At 42.3% G+C, this 27,749-nt stretch overlaps 1 protein-coding gene across 1 annotated transcript in view; it reads right to left on the bottom strand.

Moving 5' to 3' along the window:
* The window catches only part of Setd2 (SET domain containing 2, histone lysine methyltransferase), a 69,947-nt gene that overhangs the window by 11,187 nt on the left and 31,011 nt on the right, over positions 1–27,749 (bottom strand). Inside the window, exons 7-13 of the mRNA XM_090323449.1 lie at positions 26,147–26,224; positions 23,135–23,232; positions 21,781–21,907; positions 19,683–19,817; positions 18,204–18,323; positions 15,618–16,259; positions 712–760 (exon numbers count right to left, since the gene is read on the bottom strand). Coding sequence (XP_090179575.1) covers positions 712–760; positions 15,618–16,259; positions 18,204–18,323; positions 19,683–19,817; positions 21,781–21,907; positions 23,135–23,232; positions 26,147–26,224 — 1,249 coding nt within the window. The remainder of the gene's footprint in view (positions 1–711; positions 761–15,617; positions 16,260–18,203; positions 18,324–19,682; positions 19,818–21,780; positions 21,908–23,134; positions 23,233–26,146; positions 26,225–27,749) is intronic.

Raw genomic sequence — 27,749 nt, 5'->3', positions numbered from 1 at the left:
GTGAGACTCTTATCTCCAATTGATCACTAGAAAACAGGAAGTGGCCCTGTGGCTGAGGGGTAGGGTGTCAGCCTTGAGTTTTCTCAAGGCTAGCTAGCACTCTACCACTTGAGCCACAGTTCCACATGTAGCCTTTTCTATGCATGTGGTACCGAGGAAATGAACCCAGGGCTTCATGCATGCTAAGGCAAGCACTCTACCATTAGGCCACACCCCCGGCCCTATACTAGTCTTTATTTGCAGTATCTTTAACATAAAACGACTGTCTTCACTCACCTAATTTCATTGCTATGCTTTCCTAACACTGACCGGAGTACTACTCTACGTTTTACTAATCAATTATTACTTCTCTAATCCTAAATCAATCTCATCATTTAGCATTGCTGCCAATATTAAACACTTCAGCTAACTGCAATGACACTGCTGTGTTGTACACATTAGTATTGTCCCCTGATTGATAAATTCTTATCATTTTTTTTTGGCTAGTCGTGTGGCTTGAGCTCAGGGCCTGGGCACTGCCCTTGGACTTTTCGCAAAGCTAGAGCTCTACCACTTGAGCCTCGACACCACTTCCACCTTTTTTCTACATATGTGGTACTGAGGAATCAAACCCAGGTTTTCGTGCATGCTAGGCAAGCACTCTACTGCTAGGCCAAACTCCCCGGCCCCTCAGTTGCCTTTTATAACAAAAGAATATATCTGAATGCCTACCTGTGCTCTCCTTTTCAGTCTGACTTTTCTTTGGAATTCGATATACCTCCTGCAAAAAAGAACCAAAAGACAAGGTTAATAGGTGAGGTAGAATGACGAGTTTTGAAACTTTTTCATATAACAATCACAATAAAAATGGAAGGGAGATGAGGAAAGGACAGACAGAACGGATAAACATTTAATCCCTTCTTCAAATACAGTATCTTGGGATTTAAATGAAATGGCCCTGTGAAAACAAAACTATACAGCACAACTGTAATTCTACCAGACAGGACTAGTACATAAATGGGACATTGTCCCCTTTTTGTCGGTCATGTGACTTGAACTCTGGGTCTGGGCAGTATCCCTGAGCTCTTCAGTTCAAGGCTACCACTCTGCCCTTTGACCCACAGCACCACTTTCGGTTTTCTGGTGGTTAATTGGAGATACCAATTTTAGTGTCCGGACTGGCTTTGAACCAAGATCCTCAGATCTGAGCCTCCTGAGTAGCGATGAGACGACAGATATGAGCCACTGTGACTGGCAAAACGGGACATTTTTCTAGGAAGAATTCACTTCTTTAGAATTCTGCACGCCTCATCTGTAGATGCATTCAAATTAACTGAGCCAGGAGTGTGGCCTAGTGGTAGAATGCCTGCACAAAGCCCTGGGTTCGATTCCCCAGTACCACATCCACAGAAAAAGCTGAAGTGGTGCTGTGGCTCAAGTGGTAGAATGCTAGTTTTAGAAAGCCCAAGAACAGTGCTTAGGCCCTGAGTTTCAGCCCCAGATTGGGAAAAGAAAAAAAAGAAGAAAAAGAGGGGGGGGCATGAACAAATGCTGTACTATTACTTATTGGACACTGCAGAAAAATGAACTACACAACTTGTGGATGGGACGGGCGGGAAAAGCTGGGAAAGAGCAAGGAGGGGGACGCTTTCCAAAAGGAAACGTACTTTTTCTGCCTTATATAAGTGTAACCTCTCTGTATGTAAACCTATTTATAATAGCAATACATTTTTTTTCCAGTCCCGGGGCTTGAACTCAGGGCCTGGGCACTGACCTTAGACATTTTTTTCCCCTCAAGGTTAGTGTTCTGCCACTTGAGTCATAACAACCACTTCTGGCTTTTTCTGAGTATGTGGTACTGAGGAATCGAACCCAGGGCTTCCAGCGTTCTAGGCCAGCACTCTACCACTAGGCTACGCTCCTAACCACCACTACCACCCCCCAATTTTTTTTTAAAGGGCTGTTGTACCTAGCAAATGCAAAGCCCCAGGCTCAAACCCAGGATCAAAAGTCTTTGCCCATACCTGGCACATTCAGTCTATTTTTCTATAAATACAAAAACTGATTTCATTGATAGGCAAATATATTACCAACCTTTAAAACAGTCGCAAATAAAATAGAAAAGCACGATTAGATTATGTTGCTCCCAAGATGTCATCTAATACTATACCAGAATTAATATTAAAACATGTAAGCTGGCCAGGCGCTGATTGTTCACAACTAGCTACCCAGGGGGCTGAGATCTGAGGATCACAGTTCAAATCCAACCCAGGCACTAAAATCCGTGAGACTTTTATCTCCAATGAACCACTAGAAAACCACAAGTGGGGCTGTGGCTCAAGAGGTAGGGTGGTAGCCTTGAGCTGAAGGAAGGAAGGAAGGAAGGAAGGAAGGAAGGAAGGAAGGAAGGAAGGAAGGAAGGAAGGAAGGAAGGAAGGAAGGAAGGAAGGAAGGAAGGAAGGAAGGAAGGAAGGAAGGAAGGGCTGTTTTTCAAGCCTTGCCCCCCTTTCTTGCAGTATAATTTCTAAGGCTTCAGAGGCATATTCTATTGCTGTAAGAATTTCATACAATTCTAGCCCATTGAGGGTGTGCTTGGCAAAACTTCTTCTACAATCACCATGTTAAGGGGGAGTCAGTGACAAATACCCATACTCTCCATTTAGAAAACTTTAACCTCATAATGTCGATTTTCAAATGTGCTCCCAAACTGAAAAAACAAACTTTTGTTTCTACATGGTTGTCGGTTCTAGCAATGTTTTTGAAAATGGGAACAGCTCACAAGCTCTGCAGCTGAGAAAGAGTCAAGAAAACATTTAGTCAGCACGGAAACAGATACACAAGAAAATCTATCTGGATGCAGTCTTTTTGTTTGTTTTGGTGCCAGTCCCAGAGCTTAAACTCAGGGTTTGGGTACTGTCCCAGAATTTTGTGCTGTAAGCCTAGCTAGGATAACAGGTGTCAATCACCAATTCTTGGCTCGTAGATTTCAAAAAAAAATCTACAATATATATGTGTGCCACAATAGATGAGTATTAAGTTTTATTTGTGCATTTATTCCGTGTTCCATGTGTCATTCTAAACACTTCAAGTAGATTACCTTGTTTGAGTTTCAGAATAGGCAAATTTACTTTAAGATAACTCATTAGCTTATGATAATGCTACCATAAAATCTACTTCTTTTTTTTTTTTTTTTTTTGCCAGTCCTGGGCTTGAGCTCAGGGCCTGAGCACTGTCCTTGGATTTTCTCAAGGCTAGAGCTCTACCACTTGAGCCTCAACACCACTTCTGGCTTTTTTCTATCTATGTGGTACCGAGGAATCGAACCCGGGTCTTCATGCATGCTAGGCAAGCACTTTAACCACTAGGCCAAACTCCCGGCCCCATAAAATCTACTTCTATAGTACCTTCAACTGTTTCATTAGATGACACAAAATATGGCTAGCAAGATTACTTTTGGATGGAATACTGTCTTAAATCTTAAGATTTATACACGGGTATTTTCTGCATTCCCCCAGCCCCCTCTTCCCATGTGCAGAGATTTTCATTAAAACTGATTCTTGCCGGGTGCTGATGGCTCACACCTGTAATCCCGAGGCTGGGACCTGAGGATCAGGGTTCAAAGCCAGGCCGGGAGTAAGTCTGTCAGACTCGATGCAATGGAGCTCTAGCCTCGAGCTAAGAGCTAAGGGACAGCACCCAGGCCAAGTTCGAGCCCCGTGACAAACAGAAAACGAACAGAAGAAAAAACTGATCCTCTGCCTACCTGGACAACTAGACCACTCTAGGAAGCACATATAGAAATACCACTCCAGACTAACTGCATCTATGTCAATCATTCTTCTTTGTCCAAAAGCTCAGCTAATACTGACACAGGGGAGGTTGACAGCTTCTGAAAAAATGGCTTTTCTTCAAAGCTTTCAAACTTCCCGACTGCCTCTGGGAGAAAGAATAGGACACTGCTCAAAGGCTAGCAAAGCTCTCCTCTTCTGCTCTGGGAGGGCCTCATAGGGGTTGCCTCCTTGTCGGTGCCTAGCTGTGAGGAATACTGAAGCAGAGAGAAGGCTGTAGATGTCAAGGCTACACTCTGGACTGTGGCTCCTCTGTATGTATGCCTCTGAGAAATGACCAAATTTGGAGAAAAATAAGAAAACCACTTACCAGCAACTACTCCTACAAGGGCAAAGAAAAAAGGATCCCGTCAGGATGAAGAAGCCTGGAAATAATGGGTGAATGAAGCAACCATAAACCCAGGCACTCTAGCAGGTTTATTCACAAAGGGTGCTTAGAATGGGAGACACTTAGGGTGGTCCAGACAATACAATTTCACTCTAACTTGTTTCTTTTTCTTTTTCACCAGTCCTGGGGCATGAACTCAGACCCTGGGCCACTGTCCTTGGGCTTTCTTCAAGGATTAATGCTCTACCACTTGAGCCACAGCACCTCTCCTGGCTTTTTCTGTGAATCTAGTACTGAGGAATCGAACCCAGGGCTTCGTGTAGGGTAAGCGAGCACTCTACCACTAGGCCACATTCCAGCCTTCTATCTCGTTTCTTTCCCACAAACCCCTGACACATGACAAGCATTTTTTTTTAAATAAACAACTCAAGGAAAGTACTAATACAGCTGCTCTCCAGCTGGAAACCGATTCCATAGGCAGGAGGTAAGATATAGGAAAGGCCAAATGCTGGTGGTTCACACCTGTTATCCTATGTGATGAGATGTAAGGATCATGTTTGGAAGCTAGCTGGGGCAGGAAAGATAGTAAGACTCTTATCACCAGAGAGCCACCAGAAAGCTGGAAGTGGCATTGTGGCTCAAAGCGGTAGAGCCCTAGCCTTCAGCTGAAGAGTCCAGACCCCAAGCTCAAGCCCTAGGACTGATAGGATATCACAGGAAATGCTTCTGTTTTGGGGGTTGGGGGGTCATAAGGCTTGAACTCTGGCCTGGGCACTGGCCCTGAGCTCTTCAGCTCAAGGTTACTGCCCTATCCTTGAGCTACAGCCTCCCTTCCCATTTTCTAGTGATTAATTGGAGATAAGAGTCTCTAGGCTTTGTAGTGCTGTGCTGGCTTTGAACTGTAATAGTCAGATCTCAGCCTCCCAAATAGGATGCCAGGCATGAGCCACGTGCCCAGCAGGCAAAGCTTCTTAAAGATAACCCCTTACCTCCATTCCATAGTTTAGATCAACTGCTAAACTGAAAATATAATTTTGATGCTTACACCAAGAGATAATTGCTATCAATATGTAAATGAGCTCTCTGTGCCTAACCTGATCATTATTAGATCAAAGCTCCATAAAAATTTAAGGAGAAAACTGAAGAAAACAGACTTGTAAAGACTGGATGACTGATTACCATGATAATTCTGATCAATATATCGGGTGAACAATCTTTTTTTTTTTTTTTGCAGTCCTGGGGCTTGAACTCAGGACCTGGGCACTGTCCCTGAGCTTCTTTTGCTTAAGGCACTACTCTACCACTTGAGCCACAGTGTCACTTCTGGCGATTTTTTGCTTATGTGGTACTCAGAAATCGAACCCAGGGAGGGCTTTATATATGCTAGATAAGCACCCTACCACTAAGCCACATTTCCAGCCCATTCTGTCTTTCCAGGACTTAAACTCAATACCCAGGACTTTCTCTCACTGGCTGGTGCTAAGTTCAAGCCCCACAAGTGATTCCCTCCCTCTCCCCCCCAAAAAATGAGTACAAAAGTGAGCAGAGCCAATGTCCTTACAGCCAATGTTTACCTAGGGTGGCTTCATTCCTATGAGCCTTGGACATAAAATCAGATTTTCTTTTTCATTCAAGAGACTAAAAATATTGAACAGAGATAAAATACCACCACTGAGTTCTCATTCCCTTACAAAACACCCAAGGGTCTAAAAGGATCTTAGTACCCCATGCTGTCTAATATTCTTCCCATCTCACCCTGTACCACACTGACACCGTATCATCATGCCATTTTTCTTTCCAACAGACTCTCATCACATTAAGGCTATAGTTGTTAGGAGCCAAGACTGCCTTGTTATTTCTAGCACCAAAATACTGTATGACACATAATCAATACTCACGATGACATGGTGGGCTGGGGGGGGGTTCCAATTTGACTTTTAAATTCTAGAAATGAGCTGCCCATAGTGAGCCACTACATAAACCCCAAAGCATACACATAAGCCATGCTATTTTTATACCATCCATCTCTTCATTCTGTATCATCACTTTCATCCCTGAAAAACCCACGAGTCTCACCTATAAGAAAAACATTCATGGGGCCGGGAGTTTGGCCTAGTGGTTAAAGTGCTTGCCTAGCATGCATGAAGACCTGGGTTCGATTCCTTGGTACCACATACATAGAAAAAAGCCAGAAGTGGTGCTGAGGCTCAAGTGGTAGAGCTCTAGCCTTGAGAAAGTCCAAGGACAGTGCTCAGGCCCTGAGCTCAAGCCCAGGACCGGCAAAAAAAAAAAAAAAAAAAAAAAAAAAAAAGAAAAACATTTGTGGTCAGAGTAATAAGTGTGCCCCTGCGAATTTTTTCTTTAATACTCTTTAAAATATCTCTTTTTCAATACTTAGAAGAGTCTGATATTGACCGTTCCTTCCCTTACTCAAAGGCTCAAAATCAGTCTTCCGATCAAACGAGTCCCAGACAAAGCTCATAAAGCATCAACACAGCCGACATCCTCTATGAAAATATTTAAGCACCAGGTATTGATACCACGTGCCTGTAATCCAAGCATTCAACACGCTAAAGCAGGAACACCACGAGTTTAGACTATATAGCAGAACCATCTCTGAAAAAAGTGGATAAATAAATGTGTAAATGTGAGAGGCTGTTTTTCAATGTGTTGATTAAAAAAAAAAGCACAAATGCCTATCATCCCAGCTACTTAGGAAGCTGAGAATCAGAGAATCAAAGCCAACTGAGGCAGCAAGTCCGTGAAGACTCTTATCTTCGACGAACCACCAGAAAACCAGAAGTAGCAAAGTGCTAGTCTCCAGCAGAAGAGCATATGGACAGTGCCTAGGACCAGAGTTCAAACCCCACCCACGAAAAATATCCTCAGCTACTCAGAAGGCTGAGATCTGAGGACCACAGTTCAAAGCCAGCCAGGCAGACAGACTGTGAGACTCTCATACGGGGCAATTAACCACCAGAAAATCCAAAGTGGAGTTGTGGCTCAAAACTGGTAGTAGAGTACTAGCTTTGAGTGAAAGAGCTCCGGGATAGCACCTAGGCCCCGAGTTCAAGCCTCCAATAAAATAAAAGATCTTGAGTTCTATGATTGCTGTTTGTGGAAATTTAGTTTGTATATCCATTTAGATTGCAGTATCGACTACTAGCTAAAAGCATGTATGAGTCTTGCCTATGTTTCGGAGGATCGAGATAAATAATACCTCTCATCCAAGCGCTCAGGCTAGTGAGAGTTAAAAGATTGTGCTAGGTTCTATACTCTTTTATAGTGGTACTGGAGTTAAACTTAGGGCCTCATTTGCTACTCTGCCACTTGAGCCACTCCTTTAGTCCTTGTTTCCATTTATTCAGATAGGGGCTCATGGTTTTGTACAGGCTGTTCTCAAATTATAATCCTCCTATACCTAAGGCCTCTCAAGCAGCTGAAATCCAAGCCTGCCCTGCAGTGACTGGCTTACTGACATGGGGTCTTGCTAAGTTTTGGCTCCTGTTGGCCTCAAACCAAGTCCTCCCGTTTTCTGCCACCTGAAAAGTTGGGATTACAGGTATAAGCAACACTTTCCAGTCATTCTTCATACTTTTATCACTGCTTTAAGATGTGATTGTGAACATATATACAGTAAACACATAAGAAAAGGGGACCTGACAAGCACGCATGCACATGGTCTGTGATCCGAGCCTAGATTCTGTCTGAAGTGCAGATGAGTGCCAACAGAAAGCTGAAAAAATATAGATGCAAACTCCCTGAAACAGACCAAAGCAAGAAATCCACAGCCTGGAGGAAAGGGAATGTGCATAGTGGTAAGACTGCTTGCCTAGAATGCATGAAGCTTTGGGTTCCATTTCTCAGTACCACATACACAGAAAATGCCAGAAGTAGTGGGTCAAATGGTCGAGTGTTAGTCTTGAGCAGAAGAAGCAAAAGTACAGTACCCAGGCCCTCAATTCAAGCCCCAGGACTGGCAAGAAAAAAAAAAAAGAAAAGAAAGAAAGAAAGAAAAAGGCATTTGTTTTCTGTAAATACTTAGAAATATTGAGCAGCTATCAGATTAGGCCTATATGGCCTAATCTGCTAGCAGTCTCAATAAGGACTCATTTAGCTGGGCCTACTGGTACTTGCCTGTAATTCCAGCTACTTGAACTCTGGGTAGAGGTACTAGGGTTTGAACGATGGGCCTCTTGTTGGTAAACAATCACACTACCACTTGAATTAGTCTGCCAACCCTACTCCAGACACTCGTCCATGACAATAGGAAAATCACAGGCCAGTCACACCAAAAAAAAAAAAAAACCTAGCAAGGTCGTACTTCAAAAGAGCAAGCAGGTTATAGTGGTACATGCTCTTGTTCCTAAGCCACACAGGAGGAAGGGTAGGAAAAACAGTCTGGAGCTAGCTCTGAGCAAAAGGATGAGGCCGTTGTATGAAAAGCACTAAAACCAATGAGGCTGGGGGCACGGTTGGAGGAACAGGGCCCACCTAGCCAGGGCAAGGCCCCAAGTTTAAGCCTCAGAGCCACCAGAGAAAGCTTGCTTTTATGAAGCCTGCTGACTAAACCATGGACCCTTTCCTAAGGAATCACAAGCAAGCTGGTAAATATATAGAAATAGGATCAAAGTGAAAATATGAAATAATTCATAAATCTTCTTAGGGCTAGAACTATAATTCAATGGCCAAATACTTGCCTAGCACAGTACAAAGTTCTGGATTCAACTACAAAGAGAAAAGAAATCGGGCCGGGAGTTGGGCCTAGTGGGAGAGTGCTTGCCTGGCATGCACCAAGACCCAGGTCCATTCCTCGGTACCACATATATAGAAAAGCCAGAACTGGTGCTGTGGCTCAAGGGGTAAAGCACTAACCCCGGTTAAGGCCCAAGGACAGTGTTCTGGCCCTGAGTTCAGTCCCTAGCACTGGCAAAGAAAAAAAAGAAATCTTTTTGGGCTTCACACCCATTAAAAGGGACTACTACCATTGTTCTGCCACACCTCACTCAAGAGAAAATCCTTTCTCTTTTTTACAAAAGAAAGAAAACACTGACTTAGACTGTCCTTGAGCTAAATAATACATACAAAAATAATAAACTGGACTGTCTTTTTGGGGGGCCAGTCCTGGGGCTTAAACTCATGGCCTGGGCACTGACCTTGGGCACTTTTTGCTGAAGGCTAGTGCTCTACCACTTGGGCCACAGCGCCACTTGCAGCCTTTTCTGTGTATGTGGTACCAAGAAATTGAACCCAGGGCTCCAAGAATAGGAAAAGAAAAGTAGGGAATGTGTGACTAGAATATCAAATGCCAAGTTCAAATAAAAAAAAAATCCTCTGAAAGAAAAAAAAAATAGGAAGCCAAACGTAAGAGGTCATGAAATGTCTGTAATCCTGGCATGCCCACAGTAGAGAACTTTAAAGACCAGCCTAGGCTACACATAAAGGTCCAATCTGGGGGTGGGGGGGGAAAGGGTGGGGCAACACTATTATCCTAGCTGCTACTCAGGAGGCTGAGATCTGAGGATCATGGTTCTTAGCCCATTCAGGAAAGGCCTTGAGTTATTTATCTCTAATAAACAAATGACTCAGGAAAGGTTGAAAGCGGTTCTGTGGCTCAAGTGGTAGAGCACTCACCTTAAGCACAGAAAGGATTAGGAACAGAGCTGAGGCCTGGCAAAATAAAATAAAATAAAATACATGGAAGAAATAATAACACTTCATGAAGCTTTCTAGGATCAAAGAAATATACACTACATCTAGACAAAAACAGCCAAACCAGAAATAAAGAAGCTAGGATTTAGAAAGCCTGTACCTGGCCAAAGGGAGATCTCTGAAAGTCAGAGATGAAAAAAAAGGGGGGGGTTAGAAGATAATATACATGACTAAAAGTTTCCTAAAAGGAGAAAGGAGGAAGTAACTGCAAAGAGAGAGAAGGCTTGTTTGTTCATTCATCCATCCATCCATCTTAGTGGATGGACCCCAGTACTACTGTATATGCCAGGCACAAAGTCTACCACTGAACTACTCTCAGCCCATTTACTTTATTGACTTATTTATTGCCAGTCCTGGGTGTGAACTCAGGGTCTAGGCACTGTCCTTGGACATTTTTGCTCAAGGCTAGCACTTTGCCACTCAAGCCACAGCACCACTTCTGTTTCTTTTTTCTATGTACGTGGCACCTAGGAATTGAACCTGGGTCTTCATGCATGCTAGGCAAGCACTCTACCACTAGGCTACATTCCAGGTCCAGCCTACTATTTTTTAAACCCTAAGGAAGCACCCCTCTCTCTCTCCCGACAGTTCTAGGGCCTAAGCACTATTCTTGGGCTTCCACAAGGCTAGAACTCTATCACTTGAGCCACAACACCACTTCCGGGTTTTTTCTATGTATGTGATACCAAGGAATCGAACCCAGGTCTTCATGCATGCTAGGCAAGCACTCGACCACTGGACCAAACTCCCAGCCCCAAGGAAACACTTTTATCTCTTCATTTTAGATGGGTGGGCTCCCAAGCAATGAAAAATACCAGTATCAGTTTTCATTCACTAAGAAAAAGGGGCGAGGAAGGGGAAACCATTAAAATAACACAATAGGAAGGTGAGAAATGTAGATGAAAACCAGGATAGCAAATTATTTTCATCCATCCGTTTGACCAAGACAACCGACAATCACTGCATCAGCCAGGCTGGGGCAAACCAGACACAGTGACGGGTACCTTTTCCCACTGTGGATGACGGTTACAAGACTGAGATCTGGAAGATGACGATTTCAACCTAGCCCAGCCAGAAAATCTACAAGACTCAATCTCCAAAATAAATGCAAGAGCTGAGCTGGAGGTGTGGCTCACGTGGCACTGTGCCAGCCAAGAAAGCAAGCTGAACAAGCATGAATTCTTGAGTTCAAATCCCAGCATTTCCCAAAGCAATAAATGCCTCCAAGGAATAGGATAGGAGCAAGTGGTAGACGGTTCACATTTCATTGGGTAAGATTTTTTTTGGGGGGGAGACACTGTCTGTGTAATCCAGTGTGGCCTTAGAATTTAATCCAGCTGTCTCTGCCTCTCTGAGAGTTATCATTACAGCAAAGCCCCTCCGCTGGGAGTGTGCATGAAGCCCTGGGTTCGATTCCTCAGTACCACATACATAGAAAAAAACAGAAGTGGTGGATGGCTCAAGTGGTAGAGTACTAGCCTTGAGAAAGTCCAAGAAATGAAAGAATTAGAACGGCGACCAAGTGGACACAAATGCAACTCCCCAGGGTCCATGATGAGGAGAGACAGACGGCCTGTAATTTTACACGTTGATAAAGAAAGGCTCTTGCGTCCCTATCTACCATGGCCAAGTCCATGGGAACCTTACCTCCTTTTCTCATGATCCGAACGCATGAAGATTTTCCAACCAAACTACCATTGGTGATTACCTGTATTGCCCTGTGACACCTATGCTACAGGTTTCAGCACAAGGGATGATGTACACACAATTCCTTTTGCAAACAGAAATATATGCACATGTCCCACTTAAAAAAAAAAAAAACTGTAGTCCAGTGAATTGACATATACACACATGTTTGAGTAGTCAGGTACTAGGTGATGTTACTGGTTGAGGTCTACTTTTGGAGTTCAAAGTGTTTCTCATAAGCCTTGTGACTCAAGGCTGTGATCCTGTGTATATAGGTATAGAAAAAGTAGCTCACTTAATCCTTTCTCGCCAGAAGTAGGGATTTTCCCGGAACGACATCCATTGTCGGCAATGGACACACCAAAATAACGCCGGCGCCAGTGAGTTAACCACCTCTGTCCTCTTTTCACCTATTATATTTTTCATGCATTCTCCAACTTCCCAACCATCTTCCTGCTTCTTCACAGAATGCACACGCTAGGTTCTGGTGTTTTCTTCAGCACGAAGTTGGAAATGGAGTTGAGAAAAGGAGACACATGGTCAGCTGGTGTGGTGTTAACAAGCTCCTCGCTGCCCTGAGAAGCTAGATGGAAATGGTTCAAGTTACAAGAGGGTCATCATCAGATCTGGGAGGACAAAGAGTCATTCACGAAGCTTCCTTCCCTTCCCTCCCACCCGTGCTCACGGACGGGAAGATCCTTACGACTGGCTTTCATGCTAAAACCACGACAAAGGAAGGGGAAGCAATCTTTTTCTGTGCTTCCTCCGTCCAGTATAGTGAGGCTGGCTACAAACACCCATGCAGCATCAGAGCAGTATGAGGGACTAGAACACAGTGCCTAACAACGTGTGCTTTTCTGAGGTTGGCTGAATCAAGCGTTTTTGTTTTAGTCTACTTGAACACATAGGCGAAAGCCAAACAGAAGTAGTTAACTCAATGTTGGGAGGTTACGAATGAATATACGATCAACACGTCAGGTCATTGTGGGGTTTTTTTCTAACATGTTCAAATGATGGGTCCTTAGATTTCATATGTTAAATGCTACCTACCTAAAGTATCTTTAAACACACAAACAACAACAACATTTATAATCAGACTTGGGGGGGGGGGGGAAATGATGTTAATCAGAATGAGAGAAGAATTGAGAATGCCAGTTCACAGTCAAGAAAAGATATTTCTTACTAATAATTTCAGAGCAGACTACAGAGTCAAGGATTTTATTTAATGGCTCCCTTGATGGTAAGATTTGAGATAAATCCAAAGTGCAAAGGCTAAGAAGGATGTATTTAAGGTACAAGTAAGATGTGGACCTCAAGTCAAAAGGATTATCAATCTACGTTTCCTTACGAAACTGCTTTAATCTTTTCTAATTTTGTAGACTTAAAAAAAAAAATCTATGTCCACAGCATGTGTTTAAGTGACTCCAAACCAGGCACGTGGTAGCTCTCGCCTGTAATCGTAGCTACTCAAGAGGCTGAGATCTGAGGATCGGCCCAGGCACAAAAGAACCTGAGACTCTTATCTCCAACTAACCTCTGAAAAACAGGAAGTGTGGCCTGGCTCAAGGGTAAGGCAGTAGCCTTGAGCTGAAGAGCTCAGGGATAGCGCCCAGGCTGAGTTCAACCCCCAAGATCCAACCTTCTCCCCAACAAACAACAAGGAAACAAACTCAAGTGACAACTGATCATGCCAACTATGCCCTAGAGAATAATCTATACCACTGCAATTACATAAACTTAAACAAAACGTTGCCTTTTTATAAACTTTAACACAGATTCATGGCACCCTAGTGATTTAAAATATGCCAACCAGGGACTACTCAGGTAAACTACCAAATCTACAACACTTCTCCTATAAAACTATGGGTTGTAAAGGCTTTGTCTACTAGAGTGGTCTTTTCCATCTCTACTTTCATGACTGAGCTTTCTATGGTGATTGTATAGGCTCTCAACCTACAACCTCCAAACACAAAGTCTTCTTTTAGGCACAGTTGTGCTACCACACAGCAAGCTTTAAAAAAAAAAAAAAAGTAAATCAAGTGACTGGTCTAGTATCTTTCAATTCTGACTCCTGCAGTTCACACACTGTAGGATAAAATAGTTCCTGTGCACACTTCCTTTTATACTGATCTAAAAGGCACATTTTATAATAATACAGCTGAGTTATGCTGATTTTAAGGCATGGAAAGAGTTAAAATGAATCAAAGACCAGAAGTCAGTAAGTGAAATCACACCATACTTAAGGGGTCTCAAGGCAGCCAATAGGAAGCACAGTATACAACCAAACTACTACTCATTGTGTTCAAGGCCAGTTCCATTGGTCAAATCACAGGATCTAACGGGGTATGTTTGGTAGTTTTTAATCTTGCAGAAAATAAATCACTGGTTTGTTTCACCTCTGACAGAAGAAAGGACAACAAAAAAACTGAAGATAGGAAATAGAACCAAATCCCAGGGCTCTGCCGCTTACAAACCATAAGGCACCATTCCTCTCATTGTTACATCTTACATTTTTCAAAGACCCAGACTAGGTTTTCTACAAGGCCAACTCTCTATATAATCTTACTACATTCTTTATGTAAAGATTCTACTTTTTTTTAAGCCAGTTCTGGGGCCAGAATACTGGGCCTGGGCATTGTCCTTGAGCTTTCTCGAGGCTAATAGTCTAGCACAGTGGAGCCACAGTACCACTTCTTGGCTTTTTCTGTGTATGTGGTACCAAGGAATTGAACTCAGGGCTTCGTGCATGCTAGGCAAGCACCATACTGCTAGGTCACACTCCTGGTCCTGTAAAGATTATTCTTATGAAAGAAAGTATTAACCAGGCATCAGTGGCTCTCATCTGTCATCCTAGCTACTTAGGTGGCTGAGATCTGAGGATTATGATTCAAAGCCGACCCTGGCATAAAAGTCTGTGAGACTCTTATCCCAAGTAACCACTAGAAACCACAAGTGGCACTGTGGCTCAAGTGGTATGATAACCTTGAGCTGAAGAGTTCAAGGACAACACCCAGACCCAGAATTCAAGCCCCAGGACTAACCAAAAAAAGAAAGAAAAAAAATGTGTCAGTCATAAGAGTTCCAAGACTTTCTAGTTTTTCCCTTTAGCAACTTTGGTCCAGAGAAATAGGAACTTCAAAGCAGGCATATTTCAGAAAGTAATTAAGGAACTAAACACCACTAGATTCCCCCCCCGTTTTCTAGCAGTTAACTGGAATTAAAGAGTCTCACGAATTTTCGTGCCTGGACTGGTTTTGACCTGGGATCCTCAGATCTCAGCCTCCTGAGTAGCTAGGATTACAGGAATGAGCTACTGGCACCAGGTATCTAATTCTATAAAATAGTGTGTCTAGGCTAAAAATTTATGTTAAAAAAAAATTTTTTTTTTCAGTAATGAGATCTGAACTCAGGGCTTCATGCTCCTCTCTAGGCAGGCGCTCTACTAGCCACAACCTCAGCCTAATTCTACCATTTCTGCTTTGTCCTGGACTTGGATTTCCAATTCATTGTTTAAATTTTCTAATAGTCCAATACATTTATTTCTATTAAAAAAAAATTTTTTTTCTGAGGCCAGGAGTTTGGCCTAACACGCATGAAGACTGGGTTCAGATTCCTCAGTACCACATACACAGAAAAAGCCACAAGTGGTGCTGTGGCTCAAGCAGTAGAGCTCTAGCCTTGAGAAAGCCCAAGGACAGTGCCCAGGCCCTGGGCTCAAGCCCCAGGACTGCCAAAAAAATATTTTTCTCATTATAAACAGAATGAACTTGTTCCTCAAGGCATTTTCTTTTTCACTTTTCCTCAGATGATTAAGCATTCAAATACTCTTCAATGTAAAGCAAACATGCTTTTCTAAATAAAGCCAAGGGAGACGCTGGGATAGTGGTTTAGAATGACTTGCCAAGTCAGACAATGATGGAGAAACATTTCTCATCAGCTAACACTTGAGAGATCAGATTCCATTTTCCAAAATACCCACGGCTGGAAAAGTAGCTTAAGGTACTCTAAACCTGAACAATTCAGGTTCAGGCAAACCAACCACCAAAATCATGTTGTTCTCTTACCTTTAAGTCTTTCCAACTGTCTAGGAGCTTGGTAGCCAAGTCGCTTATCTCCACAGTCTTATCTGGTTGTTCTTGACTCCTCTCACTTTCCACATCAGACACGCCCTCCTCCTCATCTTGGGACGGAGTCTCTTCAGCCATGGTTTCTTCCAGTTTTGTGCCACTGCTCTCTTTGGGCTCCATCTCCATGTCAGCCTCTGGCTCTGTGAGTGGCTTGCTGGGCTCTGCTGCGGCTTCGCTCTCAACTTTGAGCTCTGGTGGCTGTGGCAGAAGGAGTTGTGACTGTGGCTCTTCTTCTTCCTCAACGGTAACTGTCTCTAATCGATCCAGGTCTTCTTTGTTATCCTTGCCCTCTAGCTCGCTGGTGGCGTCGGAGATCGCGCTGTCCATGCTATTTTCACTGATAATTTTAAGTCTGCGGAACATGAGTTTCTTGGGGGTGTCTGTGTCCGCCTCTGTGCTCGGCTTGGTGGAAGGATCGGGTGTATTGAGTGGGGTGTGGGCGCGAGACGTGTTCTCACTGGAATACCCATCTCCTTCGCTCAACTTCGTCTGGGACCAACGTTGAATAATCGGAAGTACTTTGCTTTCCTCCAACATATTTTTAGTAGGAATAGGCAAGTGTTCCAACGTTTTTATAATCTAATTAATGTCAATTAAAAACAAAACAAAACAAACACAATTTATCATCACTTTGCACAGCTGACCATTCAAACCTCTGGGTGTGATTCATTATTTCTACAGCAACAATGTATGTTGGTACCATTTTAGTACATTGGGACATAATCTTAAAAAAAAAAAGACTATGGCCGGGAGTATAGACTAGTCGTAGAGTGCTCCCCTGGCATGCATGAAATCCTCAGTTTAATTCCTCAGTACCACATACACAGAAAGTCAAAAGTGGTGCCGTGGTTCAAGCGGTAGAGCGCTAGCCTGGAGAAAGCTCAAAGACAATGCCAGGCCCTTAGTTCAAACCCCAGGACTGGCAAAGGAAAAAAAGACCTATTTGCCAGATGCTGGTGGAGCATGCCTGCAATCCGACTCAGGAGACTGAGATCTGATGAATACAGTTGATGAATACAGCCCAGGCAGGAATGACTATGAGACTCCTATCTTCAATAATCTGCCAAAAACAAAAAACACAAAAAAAAACCCGTGGCTCTCATAGGTAGCTTGAACAAAGCTTCTTGGGGACACTGTCCAGGGACCGGAATTCAAGCCCCAGAATCAACAACAGAAAATAATCAAAAAGACCTATTTAAAGGCTGTAACTATATTTTGGAAAAGCAAAAAAATGTTTTATGAAGTCTAATCCCCAAGAATAAAATGTGGAGTGATTCATCACAAATTAAGAGGAAACTATATAACTTAAAAAAAATTATAATGTACAAGCCAGTGGCTCATACCTATAATCCTAGATACTTGAGGAGGCTGGGATCAGAGAAGTGCAGGTTCAAGTCCCTGTGAGATTTTTATCTCCTATTAACCACTAAAAACTGCAAGTGGCACTGTGGTTCAAGGGTAAGAGCCACTGGCCTTGAGAAGCTCAGGGACAGCATCTAGGCCCTGAGTTCAAGTACCATAACTGACCAAAATTTTTTTATACACACACACACAGCTGTACCTCATCCTGACAATGCCACCCTCTCTCCCCTGAAATTCACCAATAGACTATAATAAAGGCATGGGAACAATGCATCTATCCACAATTAAATGATCTCTCACACACAAAACATGCAGATATTACCTTCTTAGCTTTTGATAAATAACATGCTAACGAGAGAATCTTCCTTCACCCTTCCTCACACTAGAGCCTAAGAATTTCTTATAAAATATATCCAAGTGCAAGTTCCACAGAATCTCCAAGGATTCTTTACCTTAATACAAAGTCTTGTAGAAGAGAGGAGGCATAAACAATCCCTTCTTTGCCCACTCTAATTCTTAAAGAGTATATTATTAAATAAATGACTGAGATACCAGAAATCATGGTTTTCAAAAACTACCTGTCACATTAGAAAATATACTATTTTGCCAGGCACCAATGGCTCACACCCGTCATCCCAGCTACTCGGGAGGCTGAGATCCGAGGATCACAGTTCAAAGCCAGCCTGGACAATAAAGGCCACATGAGACTTATCTCCAATTAGCCATTCCAAAATGGAAGTGGTGCTGTGGCTCAAATGGTAGTGCACTGACCTTAAGCACAAAGAGGCTCAGGGACAGGGTCCAGGCCTGTATCAAATTTCATGGGAACATATAAGCAATACAACAACGCTGGCAATAAATTTTCATGTACAAATCAAGTTTTCTTTGTTTCCCCACTATGATCTTCAGAACTAACTGAATCATTTATTGAACTATGCTATTCTATCCCAGGTATAACAAGATAGGGGCAAAAACCAAAAGGCGAAAATTCAGTGCTAACAAGGTATATGTATGAGATGATGACAGAGTAATCAATCTGATTACTTCATGTCAACGGTAAATGTAGTATTGAATTCATCATCACTCATAACCACATATCCCCTCCAACTAAGCAATCAATATAGTCACACTAAGAAATAAGTGTGAAAACTGTGAACTGACCTCTTCCTGAAGCTTCTGGTTACTTTCCCGGCCGTCACCAAGTTCAGCCATCCAGATCCACAACAAAGATAGTCCATGGCGTTCCAAAAAGGACTTCAGGCAGGACTGGGAGTGTGTGTTCTTTTATAGGGAGAAGAGAGGAGAGATATCAAGTATTGGGGAGACAAAACCACACAAAATGTTAAGGCTTACAAAAGGACCAAAGGGCCTATTAATAGTCACATACAGCTCCTCTCTGCCCCCCTCCCCCAAAAAAAACCAACACCCACAAAACTATTAACTCAATTAGAATCATATAGCTAAGTGGTATACATAGATTATATCTTTTTTTTTTGGGGGGGGGGGGACCACTCTGGGGCTTGTACTCTGGGCCTGGGCACTGTCCCTGAGCTTTTCAGGTCAAGGCTAATGCCCTACCCATTGAGCCACTTCCTGTTTTCTAGTGGTTAATTGGAAATAAGAGTCTCTCTTGGACTTTAGGGCCCAGGCTGGCTTTGAACAGCGATCCTCAGATCACAGCCTCCTGAGTAGCTAGGATTACAGATGCCTAGCTTACATCCTTTATTGAACTTCATTTGTTCTTATAAAGGTGATGTAAAGAGGGATTATAGGATGACGTCAGGTGAGGAAGCCTTTTCCTTTTGTACAGTGTCTTCTGTTCCTCACTATTTCCCCAACCCAATCTGCACTCCCTACAGTCTTTTCTATTTTCTTACAGTAAACCTAGACTTTAACAAAGCAGCACATTATATTTTTTAAAAAATACTACGAGATCATTTACTGTGAATTTCAATACTGAATGACTAAGTACAAACTTATATCAGTCCTTTTTTTTTTTTTCTGGTCAATTGTGGGAATTGAACTCTGGGCCTGGGCATTGTCCCTGAACTCTTCAGCTCAAGACTACCACCCTACCCCTTGAGCTACCGCACCACTTCCACCCATTTTCTGGTGGTTAACTAGAGATAAGAGTTTTTGTGCATGCTAGGCAAGCAAGCACTCTATCACCAAGCCAAACTCCCGGGCTAGGTTTTTCCTTTTCTATAAGATCTTTTTCTTCTCTTTTCTATAATCCTAAAGAACAAAACTACCACTATAGTATACCCACTAGCCCTCAAATATTAAAAACTGCTAATATCTACTCCTAGGAAATATTTCATAGAATGAAATTATTTTAATATCTTGATATTGTGTAGTAACATAGTTTGCCACACTTACTACTGGTGTGGGAGGTGAATCTATGCCGGCGCAATGAATTGTTACACCAAAAACAAAACAAAAAAAAATTGACTACATTCTTTTAACTCCGGAAAGCAAACCAAGTTCATTGCTAGTAACACTGAACTTTTCCATTACATTTTTAGAGATACAAACTTTCTAAGTCCTACAGAACTCATCTATACATTAAAAAAGATTAACTCATCATTTAGACTGTCTCAGCCCAAATTAAAAATACAACACATCAGTACGGTTGTTTACCTGAATGAGCTCAAGGCAGGTAAGTTTCTGCTCCAAAGTTTCAATTCTGACCATTAGCCGGGATAAACTGAGCACCTGGTTTTTGTCAGAGAGACCCTCTCCATTTTCCATCAGTGCTTCTAGCTCTCCATCTACCTACCACAGCAAAGAAAAATGTCTGGTTATTTCAAATAGACAAAAACCTACTAATTGAAGGAAGCAATCTGAAAAGATGGCTCAGCCTCATAAGTAATTGGAAAGATGAAATGCACAGTAAGAAACTATGTTATTAGGGGCCGGGAGTTTGGCCTAGTGGTTAAAGTGCTTGCCTAGCATGCATGAAGACCCAGGTTCAATTCCTCGGTACCACATACATAGAAAAAAGCCGGAAGTGGTGCTGAGGCTCAAGTGGTAGAGCTCTAGCCTTGAGAAAGTCCAAGGACAGTGCTCAGGCCCTGAGCTCAAGCCCAGGACTGGCAAAAAAAAAAAAAAAGAAACTATGTTATTAATCCAGGGAGGGGAAAATGTATATTATACCCACATGGTAAAATGCAAGACTAAGAAAATATGAAATGTTGCTTATGACATGGAAGATAACCAATAGCCATTTTTGCTTCGAAAGGAAAACATATATAAAGCCCCTTTTTACAATTGTCATCAGTCTTAGGTCTTAAACTCAGGACCTGAGTGCAATCCCTGAGCTCTTTGCTCTGTCACTTTGAGTCATGGCTCCATTTCCAGTTTCCTGACAGTTAAGTGCAGGTAAGTGTCTCATGCACTTTTATGCTTCGGCTGACTCAATCATGCTCCTCAGATCTCAGCCCCCTGAGTAGCTAGGATTATAGCAATGTTTTCATTTCCAATATTATAAGCTTAGGAATATATTAAATACACAGACAAAAAGACAACTTTGTTTTTTCTTGCATTATCCTAAATAGAACTTCTTTATTTCCAATTTTAAGAGAGAACAGTAGAAAAAAAAATCAAGAACTTAAAATTCTACTGTTTTCCTGAAGTGTAACATTTAGAATCTTGCAACTCACTGGGTTAAAAGATAAATTTTCTTTTTAGTTCTCTGAAAAATGAGACAAAACTGAGTTCTAATACTGCTCTATTTCAATCACTAACTTTTAAAAATAGATACTATTATATGTTAGGGCATACTGGGAAATAAAAATACTTGTTTACAGAAAACTGATGTTTTACAGAAAACAGCAAGAATGCCAAAATTGCAAAAGTGTACAAACAAAATACAAAAGAACAATATTTTCTTTTTAAAGGTAGTAGTACTAGGATTGAAATTTAGTTCTTCGTATTTGCTAGTATAGCCTGCTAGCACACCACTGGAGCTGTACCAGTAGCCCTTGAGATGGAGTGTTTAGGACTTTTAAAAATTTTTCTTTTGGGAGTGAGGGGTGGGGGGAAGAGGCAGGGGGTGCAGGACTGGGGCTTGAACTCAGGCCCTGGGCACTGTCCCCGGGGTTGTGCTCTACCACAGGAGCTACAACACCACTTCTGGCTTTTTCTGCGTGTATGGGAACCAAATCCAAGGCTCAAGTCTAGCAAAGAGTAAAAAGGTTCACGAAGGAGAAGAAATATATACTTTCAACAGTTAAAACCAATCACTTAGTATTCAAATATATATGTATATATATGCATATACACCATTATATATTTACACACAATATACTAAATTAAAATACAAACACTAAGGAAAAACGGACCCCTTTCCAGAAACAGCTGATTAATCCAAATAGTCAACAAAATATGAAATGACTGATCTCATAGAAAAAGAGGAATAGTAATGAATATAACTATTAAATACACATATTTGTCTGGCACTAGTGGCTCATATTGTAATCCTAGCTGTTCAGGAGGCTGAGATCTGATGATCATGAGCCGAAGTCAGCTTGGCAGGAAAAGTCTGTCAGATTCTTCTAATAAACTACTAAAAACACAAAAGTGGAGTTGTGGTTCAAGTGATAGAGCACTAGCCTTAAGCAGAAGATTGTGGAAATGATGAAAGGTATGACTTCTGTTTTAATACTTCCATCAAAAAAGCTATCTTCCATCATCAAATTTGTAATGTGTTAAGTTGAAAGCCAAATGGATCACTTACTGAATCCTTCTTTCGAGAGCGCTCTTTCTTCATTTTCCCTCCTGCCGCTCGAATGCTAACTCGGTTTTCTCCTCCGAGGTAACCCCGGCAGTTGGCTGACCCGCAGAAACATTTCTGAGCTTCTTTTCTGTTCAATGAGCATAGGAAAGAAGTCAACTATGTCCAAGGAAACAATTTTAAAAAATAAAAGTCAGGAATATATCAATTATTCAGAGTAATACTCTGGACTGGGAGTGTCACCTAGTGGTAGAGTGCTTGCCTCGCATACATGAAGCCCTGGGTTGATTCCTCCATATCACAAACACAGAAAATGCTGGAAGAAGTGGTATTGGGGCTCGAGTGGCAGAATACTAGCCTTGAGAAAGCTCAAGGACATTGCCCAGGCCCTAAGTTCAAGCCCCCAGACTGGGGGTGGGAGGGAACCTCACATTAAAATGTGAGACTGCAATGTTCTTTTTTATTTTACTTTTAACATCAGTTGTGGGGCTTGAACTCAGGGCTTGGGCAAGGTCCCTTTGTGCCAAAGATTGCTGCTCTACTACTCTGAGCCACAGTGCCACTTCCAGATTTCTGGTGGTTCACTGGAGATTAAAAAAAAAAAAAAAATCCATCAATTTTCCTGGTTTAGCTGGCTTCAAATTGGTATTCTTAAGATCTCAGTCTCCTGAGTAGCTAGGACTGATTACAGGCATATACCACTGGCACCCAGCTTAATAATTTATTCTTTCTTCATTCTTATTTTATTAAACAAAATTAGCCAATATGAAACAAGTTCTCCTTTTTTATGAAATATACCAACATAAGAAAATAAAGCTGAGTGCTTGTTGGCTTACACCTGCAATCCTAGCTTCTTAGGAGGCTGAGATCTGAAGATCACTGTTCAAAGCCAGCCCCTGGCACAAGTCTTTGAGATGTGTGTGTGTGTTTGCCCGTCCTGGGGCTTGAACTCAGGGCCTGACCACTGTCTTTGGGTTTTCTCAAGGTTCGAGCTCTACCACTTCAATCATAGAACCACTTCCAGCTTTTTTCAATATATGTGGTACTGAGGAATTGAACCCGGGTTTTCATGTATGCTAGGCAAGTACTCTCCCAGGCCAAACTCCCGGCCCAAGTTGTGTAACTCTTATCTCCAATTAAGCACTGGAAAATGTGAAGTGGCACTGTGGCTCAAATGGTAGGGTGCTAGCCTTGAGCTGAAGAGCTCAGGGACACGGCCCAAGTCCAGAGTCCAACCCCCAACCGACCAAAAAAAAAGAAAATAGACTGTATGAACAAATAGTATAGATAAGAACAAATAAATTCTAGCCTATTTCCAGAATCACCAGAAAGGGAGGTGGGAAGGATCCATACTTACCCATATCTTTGAAACTGATAGTCAAATGTTAATTCTGAGCCTGATGGAACCAGTTTGGTTGTAAAAAACCCAACCCTTAGTTGTCCATTCACAGTCCACTGAAATGTTTTGAAAAGAGAAAAAATAAGCGATTACACACACACACACCAACCATCATCAGTTGGAATTTAAGCCACAGTGCCACAAAAAAAAATAAAAAAATAATCTAAAATACACATGTAGTTCCTTAGATAATAAAAGTTCTCCCAATGACAAATAAGGATTTTATTGCTGTTGTTAAAACATTTAAATGTTACTGTTATTTAATGAACCACCAGATGAGATATATGTGCAATTCCTCTGATTACTAAAAATAATTCCTACAAAGCTAAGGATGGAGCTTAACAGACGAGAACTAGCTTAGTACATTAATATAACTACCTTAACACAACATAAACAATGCATACACACACACACACACACACACACACACACACACACTTTTTTTTAAGGCAAAATGGGGAGAGGATGCTTGGTGTCATGTAGTACTATAAGATTATATGTAAAGTTTACATTGAAAGTTCTGGAAGTGGCCAGGCATATTGGCTCACACCTGTAATCCTAGCTACTCAGGTGGCTGAGATCTGAGGATCAAGGTTCAAAGCCAGCCTGGTACAAAAGGACCTGAGATTCTTTATCTCCAATTAACCTCTAGGAAAGGGAAGTGGGACTTGGCTCAAGGATAGGGTAACAGCCTCAAACTGAAGGGACACCACCCAAGCTGAGTTCAAGCCCCATGACTCACAAAATAAAATCAAAGTTCTGGAAATGGGCTGGGAGTCTGGCCCAGTGGTAGAATGCTTGCCTAGCATGCACGAAGACCCAGGTTTGATTCTTTGGTACCACATACATAGAAAAAGCCCTAAATGGGTCTGTGGCTCAAGTGGTAGAGCTCTAGCCTTGAGAAAGCTCAAGGACAGTGCTCAGGCCCTGAGTTCAAGCCCCAGGACCGGAAAAAAAAAGTGCTGGGAGTGGAGCCATGGCTCAAGTGGTAAAGTGCTAGCCTATACACAAAAGAGGCTCAGGGAAAGCATACAGATTGAGTTCAAGCCCCAGAGGAGGGAGAAGCAAACAAAAAAACCCTCACTCAGGGGTTGGGAATGTGGCTTAGTGGTAGAGTGCTTGCCTAGTATGTATACCGAAAGCTCTGGGTACCATCCCTCAGTACCACATTTACCAAAGATGTGGTGGAGTGCTACCCTTGAGCAAAAGAAGCTCAGGGACAATGCTCAGGCACTGAGTTCAAGCGCTGGAAGGGGGGGGGGAGGAAACCTTCTAAAATTGGTGCTATAGCATGTGAAACCCTGATGAAAACCATTTTCTTTTCTTCGTCAGTTGTGGGGCTTGAATTCAGGTCCTGGGTGCTGTCCCTGGCCTTTCTTAGAACCACAATCCTCAGATCTCAGCCTCCTGAGTATCTCGGATTATAGGCGTGAACCATCATTATCCACTGACCAGGTGAAATAGATTTTTCTGAGTAGCATCTGGTATCTGAGGTAAGAAATAGTTCAGTTTCATGAAGCAGAAGTCACATGGTTGTGAGCATAGTAAAAGAGAGAAATATATATATATGTGTGTGTACACACACACATATATAAGCAAGAAAATGGAGGCAGATACATCTTGTAGTTCTAGAACCCATAAACAAGTCAAGCGCTACATACACAGCTCTATTCCAAAGGATATACATGATGTTGACAAAAAAAATTCAAATTGGGGCCAGGAATCTGGCCTAGTGGTAGAGTGCTTGCCTAGCATGCACGAAGACCCAGGTTCCATTCCTCCATACCACATACATAAAAAAGTCTGAAGTGGTGCTGTGGCTCAACTGGTAGAACTCTAACCTTGAGAAAGTCCAAGGACAGTGCTCAGGCCCTGAGTTCAAGCCCAAGGACTGGCACACGCACACACGCACACACGCACGCAGGCACGCACGCACACGCACACGCACACGCACGCACACGCACGCACGCACGCACGCACACACACACACACACACACACACACATCAGATATACTTAAACAAACAAGATACAAAGGAGTCTCATTCTTAACAATATGACTAAAGGCCAGTCATCAGTTGCTCATGATCATCATCCTAGCTACTGAGGCTAAGATCTGAGGATCACAGTTCAAAGTCAGCCCCAGCCCGAGCACCGGCACTAAAGAACTTCAGACTCTTCATCTCCAATTAACCACTAGAAAACCAGGAGTGGTGCTATGGCTCAAGGGGTGGCTCAAGAGGTAGAATGGTAGTCTTGAGCAGAAGAGCTCAGGGAAAACATACAGGCCCAGGAGTAGGGCAGTATCCTTGAGCTGAAGACTTCGGAGACAGTGCCCAGGCCCAGCATTCAAGCCTCATAACAGACCCCCCCAAACAACAACAACAACAACAAAAGGCAGGGGAGTGTGGCCTAGTGGTAGTGTTCACCTAGCATGTATAAAGCTCTGGGGTTTGATTCCTTGCTACCACATACACAGAAAAGGCCAGAAGTGGTGCTGTGGCTCAAGTGGTAGAATGCTACCCTTGAGAAAGCCCATGAATAGTATCTAGGCCCTGAGTTCAAGCCCCAGGACTGGACAAACAACAACGAATCCCAAACCCTGAATATATCACTACCCAATGGACACCGTTAAAATTTAGTCTTATTTTGGCATCTCTGAAATAATATAAAATAAGTATATATAAAGGAATAATCAGTTGTGATGTGAAAGCCAAGGGTGAACCAGAAAAATTGCATCTGTCGAAATTTAAGATTAATCAATAGTATTCCAGATACAGTCACTACATTACCATTCCAAATGATGTTACCGTTGGGAAAATGTAGGTAAAGGGTGGTATATAGGAATACTTACTATATTCTATAAATCTTATTTTAAAATGAAACACAATAAATAGGAAAATATAACAGAAATTAAATTCATCACTGCGTTTAATATACTAATTCAAACTCTAAATCTACCACAACTTACTTTTTGGGTTTCACAGTTTGGTTCACAGCTGTGATTCATGAAACGAGAACAATTTCCTTTCTGAGTAGCATCTATTATCTGGAAAGAAGAGTTCTGAAATGAGATCTTCAAAACTTCATCCACTTTGCAAAGGTAAAAATACTAAGGCCCCTAGCTTGATTTACACAACTTTTCACATACTACTTCCCACATCAAAGTGACAAACATCCACCTGTTTGGTTTTTTGTTTTGTTTTTTTTTTTGGCCAGTCCTGGGTTTGAGCTCAGGGCCTGAGCATTGTCCTTGGACTTTCTCAAGGCTAGAGCTCTACCACTTGAGCCTCATCGTGCATGTTAGATAAGCACTCTACCACTAGGCCAAACTCACAGCCCCCCAATTTTTTTTTTTCTGGCTAACTAAAAATGTTTTGGAGCCAGGTACGGTAGCTCACACCTGTAACCTTAGCTACCTAGGAAGATGAGATCTGAGGACTGCAGTTCAAAGCCAGCCCGGGCACTAAAGACCAGGAGACTCTTATCTCCAATTAACCACTAGAAAATTGGAAGTGAGGTTGTGGCTCAAGGGGCAGGGTGGTAGCCTTGAGCTGAAGATCTCAGGTCAGCACCCAGGCCCACAGTTCAAGCCCTGTGGCTGACACACCCTCCCCCCCAATAAATTTCAGAGTACCAGGCAAAGTAGGTCACACTTTTAATTCTAGCTGCTCAGGAGGCATCTGGGACAAAATGTTATTAAGTTCCCATCAACCAACCAACTGGACATAGAGATCCATGCCTGTGGGAAACTGGATAGATAACAAGATTACGTTCAGAGTCTGGCCCAGCAAAAAAAAAAAAAAAAAAAAAGACAAGAGCTTAACAGAAAAATAATTAAACAAAACAAAACAAAAAAAATGGGGCAGGGAAGGTGCTAGAGTTCAATGGGTAGTATATGCATGGCAAGTCTAGACCCTGAGTTCAATTCCAGTAATCCCACCATAACCAAAAAATTATGGCAAAATAGTAATTACATTTGTCAATGTGTTCCTTGTTTACTTTTCGCAGGGGCTTATATACCACGGGGTTCCAATATTATTTTATGTATATGTAATACTTCATTTGAAGAATAATCTCTGGGAAACTTTTGAGCGTGTATCCAAATTACTTGGGGAATATGAAAACTTGGTTACAACAAGCAATCTAGCTGATCCCTACTAAGCCATACAGAAAAGGATTTAAAAAAATGACCAGATGGCAGTGGCTCATGTGAACCTTTCTACTCGGGAGGCTGTGATCTGACCATAATGGTTCAAAGCCAGCCCAGGCACAAAAGTCTGTGAGACTCTTATCTCCAATTAACCACAGAAAACAAGAAATACTGCTGTGGCTCAAAGTGCTACAGCAAAAACCTTGACTTGAAGAGCTCAGGGACAGCATCAGGCGTATAGTTCAAGCCACATGACTGACTAAAAAAAAAAAAAGTATGGGGCCAGAAGCGTAGGTAGCCTAGTGGTAGTGCTCGCCTGGCATGCACAAAGCCCTAGGTTCGAGTCCTCAGTACCACATATATAGAAAGAGCTAGAAGTGGCTCTGTGGCTCAAGTGGCAGAGTGCTTATCTTGAGCAAAA

The sequence above is a fragment of the Megascapheus bottae genome, chromosome 32, assembly GCF_031878675.1.
Source record: "Megascapheus bottae isolate mThoBot1 chromosome 32, mThoBot2.hap1, whole genome shotgun sequence".
NCBI lineage: Eukaryota > Metazoa > Chordata > Mammalia > Rodentia > Geomyidae > Megascapheus > Megascapheus bottae.
Note: the sequence above shows the minus strand (reverse complement) of the source record. Positions and strands in the feature narration are given on the sequence as shown.